Source organism: Oncorhynchus clarkii, chromosome 6, assembly GCF_045791955.1.
Source record: "Oncorhynchus clarkii lewisi isolate Uvic-CL-2024 chromosome 6, UVic_Ocla_1.0, whole genome shotgun sequence".
Classification (NCBI taxonomy): Eukaryota; Metazoa; Chordata; class Actinopteri; order Salmoniformes; family Salmonidae; genus Oncorhynchus; species Oncorhynchus clarkii.
This window is the reverse complement of record NC_092152.1, coordinates 48,949,345-48,965,105: the sequence shown is the minus strand read 5'-3', so window position 1 is coordinate 48,965,105 and position 15,761 is coordinate 48,949,345. Positions and strand designations below refer to the sequence as shown.

The following is a 15,761-nucleotide window of genomic DNA, read 5'->3' as shown; positions in this document are numbered from 1 at the left end:
TAGGTAGCCACTTGTTATTCGCCTATTGAAATTGAACTTCAGTTCATGAAAATAAATAGCTAGCCAGCTACTTAACCCTAACCCAAAGCTAACGTTATAAGCAGCCAGCTAGCTTCATCTGGTGAGTGAGGCTTGACCTGACCGGGTTATGTGTTGTGAAGCTAGCCACAATAAGGATTATGCACAATAGTGGAATTTGCAGTTTGCCTTCAAAATAAAAGTACCTATTTGAAAGTGATGAAGGTTACAAATGGTGGAATTATGCCATATTTAGACTAGATCATGTTAAATAAGGTTGGAACGTGAAGCAAATGGGGTATCAGTCTACTCGGTGACACCCACAGAACACAACTGTGAAGAGTTTACCCAAATATTAGCGTTGTAGCTCTTACCGCAGGACTGTGACTGTGTGAAATCACATTGACATTCACATTGCACTGTACAGCTTTACCTAAGGATTTGGGATCAATGAAATGGGGTAACAGTCAACTCAATACCCAATATATTTTTTACTAACATCCTCCTCAGAGGTATCAGACTCCAAAACATCCACGCAGTATTGTATTTCCTCATGAATAGTGTTCAATACACATAGGTTGGCAATAAATATGGCTCAATACACAGTCCCGCAATAAGAGCTACAATGCTAATGTTCTCTGGGTGTCACTGAGTAGACTGATACCCCATGTCATTGATTCACAATCCAAAGGTAAGGTTGTACAGTGAAATAAGTATGCCCCCAATGCAATTCTAAAGTACAAAACATCCAATTTGATTTCAACAGATTTTTGTCAAATGAACTAATTGTTGTCTTTTGTTGATTTTATATAACAACATTCCAACCTCGTTTTGCATAATCTATTCAATTATGGCATAAATCTAATATTTGTATTAATTTGCATCAGTGTCAATGACATACTTTTATTTTGAAGGCTAACCGCAAAGTCCACTATTGTGGCTAATCCTTATTGTTGCTAGCTTCACATAGATGGGTCCAACCACCATCAATCAAATAAGAACTGTCTTATAAATTAAGGTTATTTTAGATGATGACACCTAGCTATATAGTTGTTATGCTTTTAGGGAAGAGCATTGTTTGCATCCATGAACTAGCTAGCTTTTTTTTATGACCAGCACTGTAGGTGCGCAAGACAACTTTACCAGTATCAATCGCTGTGACATATGAAATACGAGTGATAGTGTCGTCAATCTGTAAAAAGATTATGAGCGGGTTAAATTATTATGTGACGTGCAGTCATATTCAGGTCCTGATTGGTCAACAAGCTTATTTGACACATCAAATAGTTTTATTTCACATGTACCTTTTTTGACATACAAAGACCCAAACGCCGTTCTATAGAAATCCTGGTTGAGAATGAAACGACTGAACAAATGAACAACGAAACAGCACAGTAAGTAAGTGAAAGAAATAGGTTTTGATTATGTTAGACTGGTAATGGGGACATATGTAAATGCCAACAAAATAACTTTTTGGTCAGTGTGGTGTGTGTGTAACCTTTATTTAACTTGGAAAGTCAGCTAAGAACAAATTCTTATTTACAATGACGGCCTACCCCGGCCAAAACAGGACGAGGCTGGGCCAATTGTGCGCCACCCTATGGCACTCCCAATCACGGCCGGATGTGATACAGCCTGGATTCGAACCAGGGACTGTAGTGACACCTCTTGCACTGAGATGCAGTGCCTTAGACTGTTGAGTCCATGTGTGTGTTAACTATTTAACTGTAATAGAATGCTTTAAAAGGCTGCAAAACTGTTTAATATCGGTTATCGGTATCGGGTTTCTTTTGCAAGGAAAATATTGGATATCGGTATCGGCCAAAAATGTCATATCGGTGCATCATTACAAGGCAGCCGAGCCAAAGCTCAGTCTTATTTTATTATTTTCTACATTTATATTTAACACAATTTCTTATTTATGTTAATGTTAATATTCACTTATCTTAAGATTCTATAGAAAATATTATATTCAATAAATATTGTTTGTTTATACCTCATTCTGTTCTGTATACACTACCGGTCAAAGATTTTAGAACACCTACTCATTCAAGGGTTTTTCTTTATTTTGACTATTTTCTACATTGTAGAATAATAGTGATGCAATTTTTTTTGTAGTAACCACGTTTCCAACCTTTTTATGTAAGTAAGATACTTTGGATAAAACATTTCATATCAGGCCTGATGGAAACAGAACATGTATTTTTGTGAGAAAACCATCAGTATAGTTGAAAAGGTAATGGAAACCCATTTAACTTGTATGTTTTATTCACTACATGGGAATTTAACCGCAAAAGGTTTTTTTCTGTGCACTATGTCGTCATACACATCACACATCTTCAGAAGAGGGAAAAACACACATGAAACTACACACGTTTCTGAAAACCACGTTATTTTCAAATGTGGTGTTTTTTGGAAGGGGAAACATTGGCCAGTATTCATAAAGTATCTGAGTAGGAGTGCTGATCTAGGATCAGTTCCCCCATGTAATCGTATATATTATGATCTAAAAGGCTAAACTGTTCCTAGATCAGTACTCCCACTATAAATACAGGCCCTGAAGGATTGTTCACTGAAACCATCCCAGAGGTGTACAAGGCTTGAGGAAAACTTTTTTAATTTGCATTGAGATCACTGGCCCTGTTGTTTCTGGTCTTCAAAGTAGGTGACCATTCATTTCAAACCACACAGAGAGACTATTGACAGAATATGCTAAATCCGTGGACTTTGAAGTTCATTATACATAAGTCATGTTTTCAAGTGGGAGCTTTTCAACTATATATTTACAAAACTAATGCTGCTTTAAACTGGTAGCATTTTCCACATTTAAAAATGCTTGAGACCTCCACTCCACAATGTAAAATAAGGGACTAAAGCAGTGGTAGTCACAAACATTTCTGAGGGAATCACTTTTGTAAAGCAAAATCACTGGGCGACCTGCCATACCATTCAAAGAACGGGGTCTGGGGGGGGGTCACAAAGTCAAATTGACTCAGACGTTATATTAAATGGGTTTATACATGATATTTAAGAGTCTATTAACATGAACCATCAAGCTATTTCATTATCCAATTCTCTATTTTAGGACAATTGGGTATCAAAAACAAATGTGCAATATCATTTGATGAATCTTTAGAATTTGACCTTATTGACATTATTTCAATGAAAGTTATAGCACAAGATACACTACCGGTCAAAAGTTTTAGAACACCTAGGTGAAGCTGTTTGAGAGAATGCCAAGAGTGTACAAAGCTGACATCAAGGCAAAGGGTGGCTATTTGAATAATCTCAAATATTGTAACGTTCGTCGTTAAGGGTAGACCAAGGCGCAGCGTGATTTGAGTTCATCATATTTTATTAAAATGTGAACCAGCAAAAAAACAATGAACAATACAACGAAAGAAAAGCTTCTTCGTGAAAAAATACATGCAACCAAACAAAGACTAGATCCCACAACTGAAGGTGGGAAAAAGGGCTGCCTAAGTATGATCCCCAATCAGAGACAACGATAGACAGCTGCCTCTGATTGGGAACCATACTAGGCCAACAATGAAAAAGAAAACATAGATATACAAAAACTAGAGTACCCACCCTAGTCACACCCTGACCTAACCAAAATATAGAGAATAAACAGGGATCTCCAAGGTCAGGGCGTCACAAATATAAAATAGATTTTGATTTGTTTAACACTTTTGTGGTTACTACATGATTCCATATGTTATTTCATCGTTTTGACGTCTTCACCATTGTTCTACAATGTAGAAAATAGTGCAAATTTAACAAAACAAAAAAAACTTTAATTAGTAGGTGTTCTAAAACTTTTAAACAGTTGTGTGTGTCAAATCAGGTAATGGCAAATTTCTGTCTGAAGGAAGTTTGATTTGGAGTGATTGAAATACATTAGAAAGCTATTGGAAAGTTCAGAAAAACATCAGGGATGATCATCAAACAATCTTATTTATGATCAGTTAATTTCCCTCAGTTATTCTGCACAGCTTGTGTCGTAGGTGGAAACAGAAGACATGTACGTGTTCCTGAGAGTCCTGGCTTTCAGGGATGTGGTTATAGTTGCTAATAGCTCCTTAAATTCCAGAGCCAAATTCATAGGAAGGAAACGATTTTGAGATGCGCCAGAAGCGCTATAATCCACTTTTCCCGCTTTGTTTGTCCCAGCCACTAATAAGGCTACTCTGGGGTTACTCACATAACCAAGGTTCTATGAACTAAGCGGCACATTCAGCTGACTGAGGAAAACACAACACATTATTTTTGATTACACGCAATGACTATGCCTGGGCTAAAGCTATGGTAGGACATTCATGTGTTGTTGATGTAAAGCTATGAAAAGTATTCAATGGTGACAGAAGAGTTCCTGCTCTGTTGTGCCTAGTCTCTAAATGAGGGACTCTGTATTGGGGTCGGTGGAGTGGGTTGAGGTGTGTGTGTGTGTATGCGTGCTCTTTAGAAGCGGCAAGATGGTGAAAAGTAGATGTGTCTTAATGAGGAATGTTGATCTCCTAAATTAAAGAGGTCTCTATCCTACCATCAACACAACATCCTGTTCCTGGGCTGCTATGGGCTTGGCACTGCAGCCTTTGAAGTTGCTGTGTGTTTGCCACACATATGTACACATGATCAAAACTGAGATCAGCAATATATACAATCTGTGGCTATGGGGCAATGGCTGACAGACTGTCAGCTTTGGCATGATGGCTTTAAGCTGTACACAATCACCTACCTTAAGAACAATTCACTCAAGCTGTGTGAATGTTGAATTTCATGGGTAAAGTCTATTTCTGGTCAAGACTGAAGAAAGGCTGAAGTGTTTAATGCCACCCAAATGCAATTTGTGTGTGCGAGAGAGAGAGGGACAGAGAGAAGACAGAATGTGAGTGGGTGAGTGTGTCTTGCAGCTTGTCTGTTTTGGGTGGAGAGCCTGCGCTTGTTTTCCTTTTCATCCAGTGGTGACCAGATAATGACAGCAATTGGGTAGAAGGAAAGCGGTGAAGAGAAAAAGCTGCTCTGATTAGCATTTGTGGAGCAGTGAAAGAGATGCAGGCCATGTGTCTGGTCAGGATGTAATATTATCCATGATGTAATTTTGTTTCCAAACAGGGTGAGTTTTGGAGCACTGAAAGCTAAATAAAAAGCCTGTTAATTCAAGGTAAAACAAGTTGCTTCAGTGCTTCTGAGAACTCCTTTAACTCCTTGAGAATTTAAATGGGCCAGACTTTACCCTTAAAATAAACAATCCTACTGGTTTTTCTCTCTGGAGATTTCGTAGTTGTTGGGAAAACAGAGTAGGGTATTTCCGATTGCTTTTCTTCCTGCTATTCCATGATAGAAACCACTGAGTCACATTATCTCACTGAAAAACACGATGGACTCAGGGTCACTCACATTAGCTCTTTTTTTGGACTTCCATGGCGTCAATAAAACTTCCTGCATTAGCCAATGAGTCTAGTGTCACTAAATTCCAAATAGCTAAATTCATGGACTGATTATTAACTGTTGGCCTAATTATGCAGGTGGTGCGCACTGATGTTAAACAGGAAGAGCAGGGCTCTAGTATCACATTTCTCTTCGCTACATTTTGTAGCATTGCGGCTGCACTGTTGCGCGCAAAGAAAATGCCACAACGTGGAAAAAATGTATATGCATTTATGTAATATCATAGTAATATATAGGCTAGTAGCCTGCGTTATATCCCAATCAGTTAACCTACTTGAAGACCTAAAGGTTATGCATATAATAACAAAGTGATAGCCCCTAAGTCATGTCAGGTAGGCTAGATGTTGATCAAAATGAATACAGCTTGGAAGAGAATTTACTAGCACGTTTAAACCTCGTATCCTGGTAGCCTACTTAACAAAAACAAATCGGTGCAATGAATGCCCATGGTTAGGTATTGCTGTCTGTATTTATTGGATAAATGGATAGTCCCCTTGCATCCCACTGATGTTCAGCCTACCTTTTTGTTTGTCCATCCCTGGAAATGCTCAAAGCGTCCCTGGGAAGTTTATTTTCCCCCCCGATATCATAGCTGTGTCCAATATGAGCCACTGTTCTCTCCGACGACAATGTCTTAGCTTGAGGTTCTATAGGTTGAGGTGATGAGACTAGGCTAGTCAACAGTGAAACTCCAGCTCAACTCGTCGACCAGCAAAAACCATAAGAAAAGTCACTCCCCTTCTCACTTTTGCAAAAAATCTACATAAAGCGACCACTAGGGGCGGAGGACCACTGTGGAGGTGGCGTGTGTGTATGTGTGTGTGTGTGATGGGTGGGTCATACACCCCCAAAATCTGAGGGAGCATAAAGTATGTGAGGATGGCTAGGGGATGATATCCTGAAGTTGGAGAATTTAGCATTTTTCAAACACCTGAAATAGCTTTCCCTGCAATCTAGAGCGATAATCATTATGCTTAATTCTATGTCAAAAATATATGTATTGTTCTACATTTCTAAGCATTCCTCTTGAGCTGTCTGTATCCTCCTGACTGTATCCTATATGTGTATTGTTCTACATTTCTAAGCATTCCTCTTGAGCTGTCTGTATCCTCCTGACTGTATCCTCCTGGGGGGCAGGGGGGGGGGGGGGGGCAAGATATGCTTCTCTACAGCTCTGCTAAAATCTGGGTAAAAGATTGAAAGGAAGGTTATGCTTATTCAGTACATTTAGTAATTGATTGCTTTTCTAAAGTCTACCACTTTTGCCAGCAGGTTTGCCAGCAAAAAGTTAGACAAGCAATCTACTCTAACTTTATTGATAGCCTGAAATGGCTTATTGGTATCTAGTTATGAGGTTGGAAGATTGGGAACCTATCTGGGCTAGCTAAAGCCGACTTCATAAAATATATAGGTGGCTAGTGGCTAATTACAAATCTGAGGGGGCAGGTGCCCCCTATGGGCATGACGCGTGTGTGCGTGTGCATGTGTGTGTTAAGTAAAGATAAATGGATAGTTCACCCAAATGACAAAATTACATATTGGTTTCCTTGTCCTGTAAGCATTCTATGGACAAGGTATGACAGCAATCCTTGCTTTGGTTTGGTTTTGTTTACCTGTTTTCTTTTGTGCATTTGTGGCACAAATCCAATAAAAGTCAATGGGGACAACATAAGCATTTTCACACTTCATGTCCAAATCATTGCTAAGTAACTTAATTGAGGTACAAAAATCATTTTATTTAATACTTTAGGATGATTTGCACATGAAGTGTGAATACGTGAATATTTTTCCCATTGACTTCCATTGGATATGTGCCACGAATGCTACAAAGTTAGTATTTGAAACAGTGGCCAGGTAAACAAAACCAAAGCATGGATTGCTGTCATACATTGTCCATAGACTGCTTACAGGGTAAGGAAATTAATGTAATTTTGTAATTTGGGTAAACTCTCCTTTTAAGTTAAGGCCAGACATAGCAAAAATGTTTCAAATTACCCATACTGGAGATGCCAACGACCAACAATATATAGCCTACACAAAGATGGAAAAGACATTTTCCTCAAACCAAAAAATGCATTTTATTTCCACTCACCATTGATCATTTCAGTCCTCTTTCACCTTAGTTTAAATGAGAAAATATGCTTGTGTGCATTCATTGCTGTGTATGTTTTGCACCCTAGTTGCATCAGAATACACAAAATAATGTACAATATCTGAGCTCAATCTTGCAATGGTACTAATCAATCATATACACTTTCGTCATTATATTATATCAAATCAGGTTAATCTAAAACTACATAAAAAAAACTCAGTATTTTAATGACTTACAGATTCAAAAAACCTAGGAAGTGAGGTACAAACCAATCACTCTAACTCAATATTTCCTTAAATGTTTTCCCCAGCCCACTTTCACATACAAAGCATGAAGATAAGCTTAGATGATGCTGTGACAATGTCTTAACTACCATGAGAGTGCTTGATACAGTGAGAGCATTTGAAAGCATTATGAATAGGGTGTATCCTCAGTCAGGTATCCCATTGGTAAAGATAATGTCATCAATATTATATACTGGAGCATGGAATCTAGAAGATTGTCTATTACCCTCACCATCGAGTGAACAGTTTCCAGCTCAAGGGCTTGTTCATAATGCAATCCTTCCGGGCCCCTTGTCTTTCAAAAAACACAGGCAGAACTAAAACCAAAAGCAAAGCAGTCACAAAGTGGATATGTGCAATGACCACTCAAAAATGTTCTTAGATAGAATACACTGATGCTCCATGGTTGACTTTCATACATCCCTAGTTGGGGCTCTAGAGGCACATCAGATGTGTGCCAACTCAAAACATTTTGTGACAGTGTCTTTGCTACCACCTCACCTGATGATAAGAAAAATGACTGGAGTGAGACCTGACCAGGACCTTAACAGGCTCCACACTGTAACTATGTCCCAAATGGCACAATATATAGTGCACTACTTATAGTACACCTAAATAGTGCACTACTTTTGACCAGAGTCCTATTGGCCCTGGTCAAAAGTAGTGCACTATATACCAAATAGGGTGCCATTTGGGAAGAACTCGACTGTAGCATTCAAGGCACAGGGAAAGTGGACAAAAAGGCTGGCCTCTGAGTCCTTTAGCCTACATCCATCCAAGATTTGTTTTTGTTTTTTTGTGCCATGACATTGTCAGTTAGGGGGTATAAGAGGCCACACCTCCACCCGGCCACTGCTTCAGTCCAATATGGAGGTTGATGTGGTCATAGCGGAACACAGGAAGCAGCCCTTTGTGTCTCTTGCTCTCAACTCCCCCCAGTGGTGACCCTCCTAGTCCATTGTCCTCCTGTCCTCATTCCAATGTAGTGCATTTGTAAGGGAGGTGGTTATCTTCCTTCTTTTTAATGATGAATGTGTTTATTTACCCTACATTCTTGTATTGATACATGAAAGGATTTTTTTTCTAATAAAAAATAGCTGTACATTATTTGGTCACAAAAGCAACATGTCTAAAACCCTTCTGGAGTGGTGTACAAACTTGATATATATAAACAGGGCAGTGGCCAGTGTTGTAAAGGTAAGCGTCCAACAAGATTTTGAAGCTAATTTAGCCTATGAATACTCCTTAATGTTCTCACCTTTTAAAACAGGAAAACTGCACTTCATCCAACATACCAGTAGTAAAATAATAAGAGCACACTTTTTTTCAAGTGGGCAATATGTACTGTTTAGACAATCATTCAGTAAGAAACCTATATTGGCTATATGTCGTGGATGATTTTGATCATTTGTATGTTTGCATGTCTGGATAGGGTTAAGATGCAGACATCTTGGAGATAAGGTTTTATGTTCTATAAATCTACACCTGATGTGTAGAGTGACTGAGTCTGACAGATTGTATTGTGCATCACAAATGGCACCCTATTCACTATGTAGTCCACTACTTTTGACCAGAGCCTTATGGGAGCCCTGTGGGCCCTGGTCAAAAAGTTTGTACTACATGAGAACAAAGTACCATTTGGGACACAATAGTCTCTAAACCAGCACACCTTAAAAAACTTTAACTATTGATTTACAAATGATTAATTTACACTTCAAATTGTTATTTATTTAAAAAAATAAGTGGACTATTCAGCTTAGTGCAATGTTTGTATTTTGAAATAGGGAATTTTTCAAGGTGCATTGAAATTGAGGCATCCATCTAGTGCTCCAATTCTATAAATGAAAACATGTTATTGGTATTTGTGGTTTAATTAATAAATTGATATGGCTTCACATGTGGCAGTGCTCTAGTAACTGAGAATTAGCCATCCATAACTTTGATTAGCAGTAAAACAGCTTACTGTAGGTATATATGTGGGCAGTCCAATCTAACTCTTTTGGTGGGCCTGTCAGTACGGACCAAATACAAAGACTTCATGAAATCTCTACTTGGCCCAAGCCTCTGTCCTCTTATTAGGTTTCTTCTCTGCTGCTGCAACTACAATTCAAGTGTATATGAAGGCTCTGACCCTTTATAGAGTTGTTATAGAGTTGATATAAGGAATGGGGATTCAAAGCATCCAATTTGGCAAAGATATGACAGACATTAATTGAATCTCCCTTCCTGGGTTGTTGCATTGGACAGTTTATGTTTATCTAATTTCCCAAGGAAGTGTGGTGGCTTTTGATGTGTAGGTAGATCTCCTCACTAAAAAAGGGAAACCCTCTTCTTCAAGTCATTCCGCTTCCAGAGGGAGAGGCGATCAAATTCCTCAATGGGCATCCCAAATAGATTCTGGAATTCCTCCATGGACAGATGCCTCTACAAAGGAGATGGCCAGATCATATATCAGACAGACTTCACAATCTACAGGTAACTGCCAAAATAATGAAAATGCAAGTAAATGATGATAAAGTATTTTGAAAGCAGGTGCTTCCACACAGGTGTGGTTCCTGAGGTAATTAAGCAATTAACATCACATCATACTTAGGGTCATGTATAAAAAATGCTGGCCAGGACATTATTTTGTCTACCATGGCTATGGGTGACAATGGCTCCATCCACAGGGCACTGAATGGTTTGATGAGCATGAAAATAATGTAAACCATATGCCATGGCCTTCTCAGTCACCAGATCTCAACCCAATTTAACACTTATGGAAGATTCTGGAGTGGCCCTTGAGACAGTATTTTCCACCACCATCAACAAAACACCAAATTATGGCATTTGTCCTGGAAGAAAGGTGTTGCATCCCTCCAATAGCGTTCCAATCACTTGTAGAATCTATGCCAAGATACATCGAAGCTGTTCTGGCTCGTAGTGGCCCACTTATTAAGACACTATGTTGGTGTTCTCTTTATTTTGGCAGTTACCTGTACATGCTCCACATCACAAAACCGGCTCCGGGGTTAAGTTTACCATGGTACAGATCTAGCATCATCTTCCCCTCCCCCAATCCAAACCTTAACCATTAGTGAAGAAAAGGCAAAACTGACCCAAGATTAGCAACTAGAGGCAACCCTACACCCAATACCCTAACTGTAACTAATGTGTTAAACGACATGGCCAGCGGTTTGCACAATTAAGTTATTCTAGAGATGTAAAGCAAGGGAGTACTGATCCTACCTCCAGTCTCATCCTGTCTACTCCTGGTGGGAGTTTATTCCTTCTCCTGTGGGTCACTAGGAGCATTTCATATGGATATATCTATGGAAAAATTGGTCAGCCATCTCAGAAGGAAGGTCAAAGCCATAACTCTGCATCTATAGAGGCTTATACTGTCAGCACAAAGCTTGCCATTGGATGTGTCCCAAATGGCACCCTTTCCCCTACATAGTCCACTAGTGCACTATATAGGGAATAGAGTGCCATTTGGGATGTAAACATTAATGTACAGTACAGTGCCTTGCGAAAGTATTCGGCCCCCTTGAACTTTGCGACCTTTTGCCACATTTCAGGCTTCAAACATAAAGATATAAAACTATTTTTTTGTGAAGAATCAACAACAAGTGGGACACAATCATGAAGTGGAACAACATTTATTGGATATTTCAAACTTTTTTAACAAATCAAAAACTGAAAAATTGGGCGTGCAAAAATTATTCAGCCCCCTTAAGTTAATACTTTGTAGCGCCACCTTTTGCTGCGATTACAGCTGTAAGTCGCTTGGGGTATGTCTCTATCAGTTTTGCACATCGAGAGACGGACATTTTTTCCCATTCCTCCTTGCAAAACAGCTCGAGCTCAGTGAGGTTGGATGGAGAGCATTTGTGAACAGCAGTTTTCAGTTCTTTCCACAGATTCTCGATTGGATTCAGGTCTGGACTTTGACTTGGCCATTCTAACACCTGGATATGTTTATTTTTGAACCATTCCATTGTAGATTTTGCTTTATGTTTTGGATCATTGTCTTGTTGGAAGACAAATCTCCGTCCCAGTCTCAGGTCTTTTGCAGACTCCATCAGGTTTTCTTCCAGAATGGTCCTGTATTTGGCTCCATCCATCTTCCCATCAATTTTAACCATCTTCCCTGTCCCTGCTGAAGAAAAGCTGGCCCAAACCATGATGCTGCCACCACCATGTTTGACAGTGGGGATGGTGTGTTCAGCTGTGTTGCTTTTACACCAAACATAACGTTTTGCATTGTTGCCAAAAAGTTCAATTTTGGTTTCATCTGACCAGAGCACCTTCTTCCACATGTTTGGTGTGTCTCCCAGGTGGCTTGTGGCAAACTTTAAACGACACTTTTTATGGATATCTTTAAGAAATGGCTTTCTTCTTGCCACTCTTCCATAAAGGCCAGATTTGTGCAATATATGACTGATTGTTGTCCTATGGACAGAGTCTCCCACCTCAGCTGTAGATCTCTGCAGTTCATCCAGAGTGATCATGGGCCTCTTGGCTGCATCTCTGATCAGTCTTCTCCTTGTATGAGCTGAAAGTTTAGAGGGACGGCCAGGTCTTGGTAGATTTGCAGTGGTCTGATACTCCTTCCATTTCAATATTATCGCTTGCACAGTGCTCCTTGGGATGTTTAAAGCTTGGGAAATCTTTTTGTATCCAAATCCGGCTTTAAACTTCTTCACAACAGTATCTCGGACCTGCCTGGTGTGTTCCTTGTTCTTCATGATGCTCTCTGCGCTTTTAACGGACCTCTGAGACTATCACAGTGCAGGTGCATTTATACGGAGACTTGATTACACACAGGTGGATTGTATTTATCATCATTAGTCATTTAGGTCAACATTGGATCATTCAGAGATCCTCACTGAACTTCTGGAGAGAGTTTGCTGCACTGAAAGTAAAGGGGCTGAATAATTTTGCACGCCCAATTTTTCAGTTTTTGATTTGTTAAAAAAGTTTGAAATATCCAATAAATGTTGTTCCACTTCATGATTGTGTCCCACTTGTTGTTGATTCTTCACAAAAAAATACAGTTTTATATCTTTATGTTTGAAGCCTGAAATGTGGCAAAAGGTCGCAAAGTTCAAGGGGGCCGAATACTTTCGCAAGGCACTGTATCTACAGATGTCCTTCTGAATTGTAAAGATATGGATAGGTTTGTAGCGACATTAAAGACTGCTTATTGTACTTATGCAATTATAAGAATAGTGGAAAAACAGATCAACATTAGGGAAAACACATTTCTAGCATTTCAAGTCTGATCAGAAATGGATGTTAAACAGCAGACGTCCTGACCTTCTCAGCCAGCACACTTGGCAGTGAGTTTCCCCTGTCCATTCTTCCTCTCTGAGAATCTCCATTCTAAATTACAACAGCCAAAACAGCACAACTGTTAACATGTTACACACAATGAACTAACCATACACAGTATTCACATCAGTGTAAATCAAGATGGCAAAATGTTTTGATCCAAATGTAGACAAATGGCTCTCGACACAAGATTAATATCATGTTTTCAGATGACATTGGTACAAACATTCTTACCTGGAGGCCTGTGGAGAAAGAGAAATGCTGCGTTAGAATGTGCTTGACATACAGTCCACGGTTTCATGCTTTAAATGCTTACATACAGATGTCGGATAATAAGATGATCACTCTTTCTTGTGGAGAATTGTCCTGCTGCATCAGGACATTCTAATGAGCCTCATGATTGCATACAAATGATCAGTTCTCTTTATCTCCATGCGGGGGTAGTCGAGTCATTGGGATCAGGCCTGCTATCAAATAATATTCTCTCTCACTCGCTCAAACGCTAGGCCTAGGTCCTATTACTGCAACATTCAAATGTACAGTGCATTCTGAAAGTATTCAGACCCCCTTCACTTCTTCCACATTTTGTTACGTTAAAGCCTTATTCTAAAATTGATCAAATTGTTTTTTCCTCATCAAACTACACACAAAAGATTTTTAGAAATGTTAGTAAATTTATTACAAATAAAACCCAGAAATATTACAAAAGTATTCAGACCCTTTACTCAAATAAAAAAAATGTGGTTACATACACATGGTTAGCAGATGTTATTGCGAGTGTAGCGAAATGCTTGTGAAGCACCTGTGGCACCGATTACAGCCTCGAGTCTTCTTGGGTATGACACTACAAGCTTGGCACACCTATATTTGGGGAGCATCTCCCATTCTTCTCTGCCTATCCTCTCAAGCTCTGTCAGGTTGGATGGGGAGCGTCGCTGCACACAGGTCTCTCCAGAGATGTCCGATCGGGTTCAAGTCTGGGCTCTGGCTGGGCCACTCGAGGACATTTAGAGACTTGTCCCAAAGCACTCTTGCATTGTCTTGGCTGTGTGCTTAGGGTCATTGTTCTGTTGGAAGGTCGACCTTCGCCCCCTGTCTGAGGTCCTGAGCACTCTGCATCAAGGATCATTCTGTACTTTGCCCCATTCATCTTTCCCTCGATCCTGACTAGTCTCCCAGTCCCTGCCGCTGAATAACATCCCCACAGCATGATGCTGCCACCACCATGCTTCACAGTAGGGATGGTACCAGGTTCCCTCCAGACGTGACACTTGGCATTCAGGCCAAAGAGTTCAATCTTGGTTTCATCAGACCAGAGAATCTTGTTTCTCATGGTCTGAAAGTCTTTAGGTGCCTGTCATATGCCTTTTACTGAGGAGTGGCTTCCGTCTGGCCACTCTACCATAAAGGCCTAATTGGTTCTCCCATCTCCAGAGGAACTGTGGAACTCTGTCAGAGTGAACATCTGGTTCTTGGTCACCTCCCTGACCAAGGCCCTTCTCTCCCAATTGCTCAGTTTGGTGGGGAGGCCAGCTCTAGGAAGAGTCTTAGTGGTTCCAAACTTCTTCCATTTAAAAATGGAGGCCACTGTGTTTATGGGGACCTTCAGTGCCACAGATCTTTGCTTTGACACAATCCTGTCTTGGAGCTCTACAGACAATTCCTTCAACCTAATAGCTTGTTTTTTTGCTTTGACACGCACTGTCAACTGTGGGACCTTATGTAGACAGCTGTGTGCTTTTGCAAATCATGTCCAATCAAATGATTTTACCACAGGTGGACTCCAATCAAGTTGTAGAAACATCTCAAGGATGATCAGGATGCACCTGATCTCATTTTCGAGTCTCATAGCAAAAGGTCTGAAAACGTATGTAAATAAGGTATCAGTTTATTTTTTGATACATTTGCAAAAAATGTATAAAAACCTGTTTTTGCTTTGTCATTATGGGGTATTGTGTGTATATTGATGAGGAAAAACAAACATTTAATACATTTTAGAATAAGGCAGTAACGTAACAAAATTTGGAAAAGGGGAAGGGGTCTGAATACGTTTGAATGCACCGTACAAAAATGTATTTGAAATGCAGCCATACACATTATATAGCTTAATAACACTAAATATAGTGGTCTCAAGTAGGCTATGACATACAAGTGTGAATTGTATCCTAAGGTTACAAATGAGCTGTCAAAGGTTTGTTCAACCATGGCCTGTGGTGGTCTAGTGGTTAGTGGCGATGCCTTCAGTGCGCACATAGGTCTACCGTGTCAGCATGGGTTTGATTCTGGCCCATGTCCTTCTGGCACAAATAACTCAAACCCCCTGATACACCTTTTAGTTGCACATTTCAAATATGGACAGTCAGGGATATTTTACCCCTGATCTTGGTAAGAAATGACCAAACACACACCAGACACTTTTGGATAACATAAATAGGAAACAAATAAAATAATCACAGTAGGCTTACTAGGTTACACCAATATTTCCATTCATAGAAAGTGTTGGGTAAATAGCCACAGTAGAGGAAGTCCTTTGTCAAATACTTGTCAAATAGATTAATCACCCTTCGTCCTTTTTTGAACAGACTGTTGTTCTGATGACA

The 15,761-nt window shown here is 39.7% G+C and overlaps 2 protein-coding genes across 7 annotated transcripts in view; both read right to left on the bottom strand.

Annotated features, from left to right (window-relative positions):
* LOC139411252 (actin filament-associated protein 1-like 2) overlaps window positions 1-6,191 on the bottom strand; it is a 96,056-nt gene extending 89,865 nt beyond the window's left edge. Inside the window, exon 1 of one of the 3 annotated variants that reach the window (XR_011634586.1) lies at window positions 5,990-6,189. Coding sequence is in view for 1 of the 3 variants with exons in the window: in XM_071157297.1 (XP_071013398.1) it covers window positions 5,990-6,005 (16 nt within the window). In the remaining 2 variants the exon portion in view is untranslated. Of the gene's footprint in view, window positions 1-5,989 lie in introns of all 3 variants that reach the window. The other 2 variants (XM_071157297.1, XM_071157298.1) reach the window with 2 other exon arrangements.
* Window positions 6,192-7,522: 1,331 nt separating this feature from the next.
* Window positions 7,523-15,761, bottom strand: part of LOC139411251 (dematin-like) — a 74,049-nt gene continuing 65,810 nt past the window's right edge. For all 4 annotated transcript variants that reach the window (XM_071157293.1, XM_071157296.1, XM_071157295.1 and 1 more), the window contains 3 exons: window positions 13,147-13,403; window positions 11,074-11,154; window positions 7,523-10,269 (listed from right to left, as the gene is read on the bottom strand). In XM_071157293.1, coding sequence (XP_071013394.1) covers window positions 13,288-13,403 — 116 coding nt within the window. In that variant the 3' untranslated portion in view covers window positions 7,523-10,269; window positions 11,074-11,154; window positions 13,147-13,287. The remainder of the gene's footprint in view (window positions 10,270-11,073; window positions 11,155-13,146; window positions 13,404-15,761) is intronic.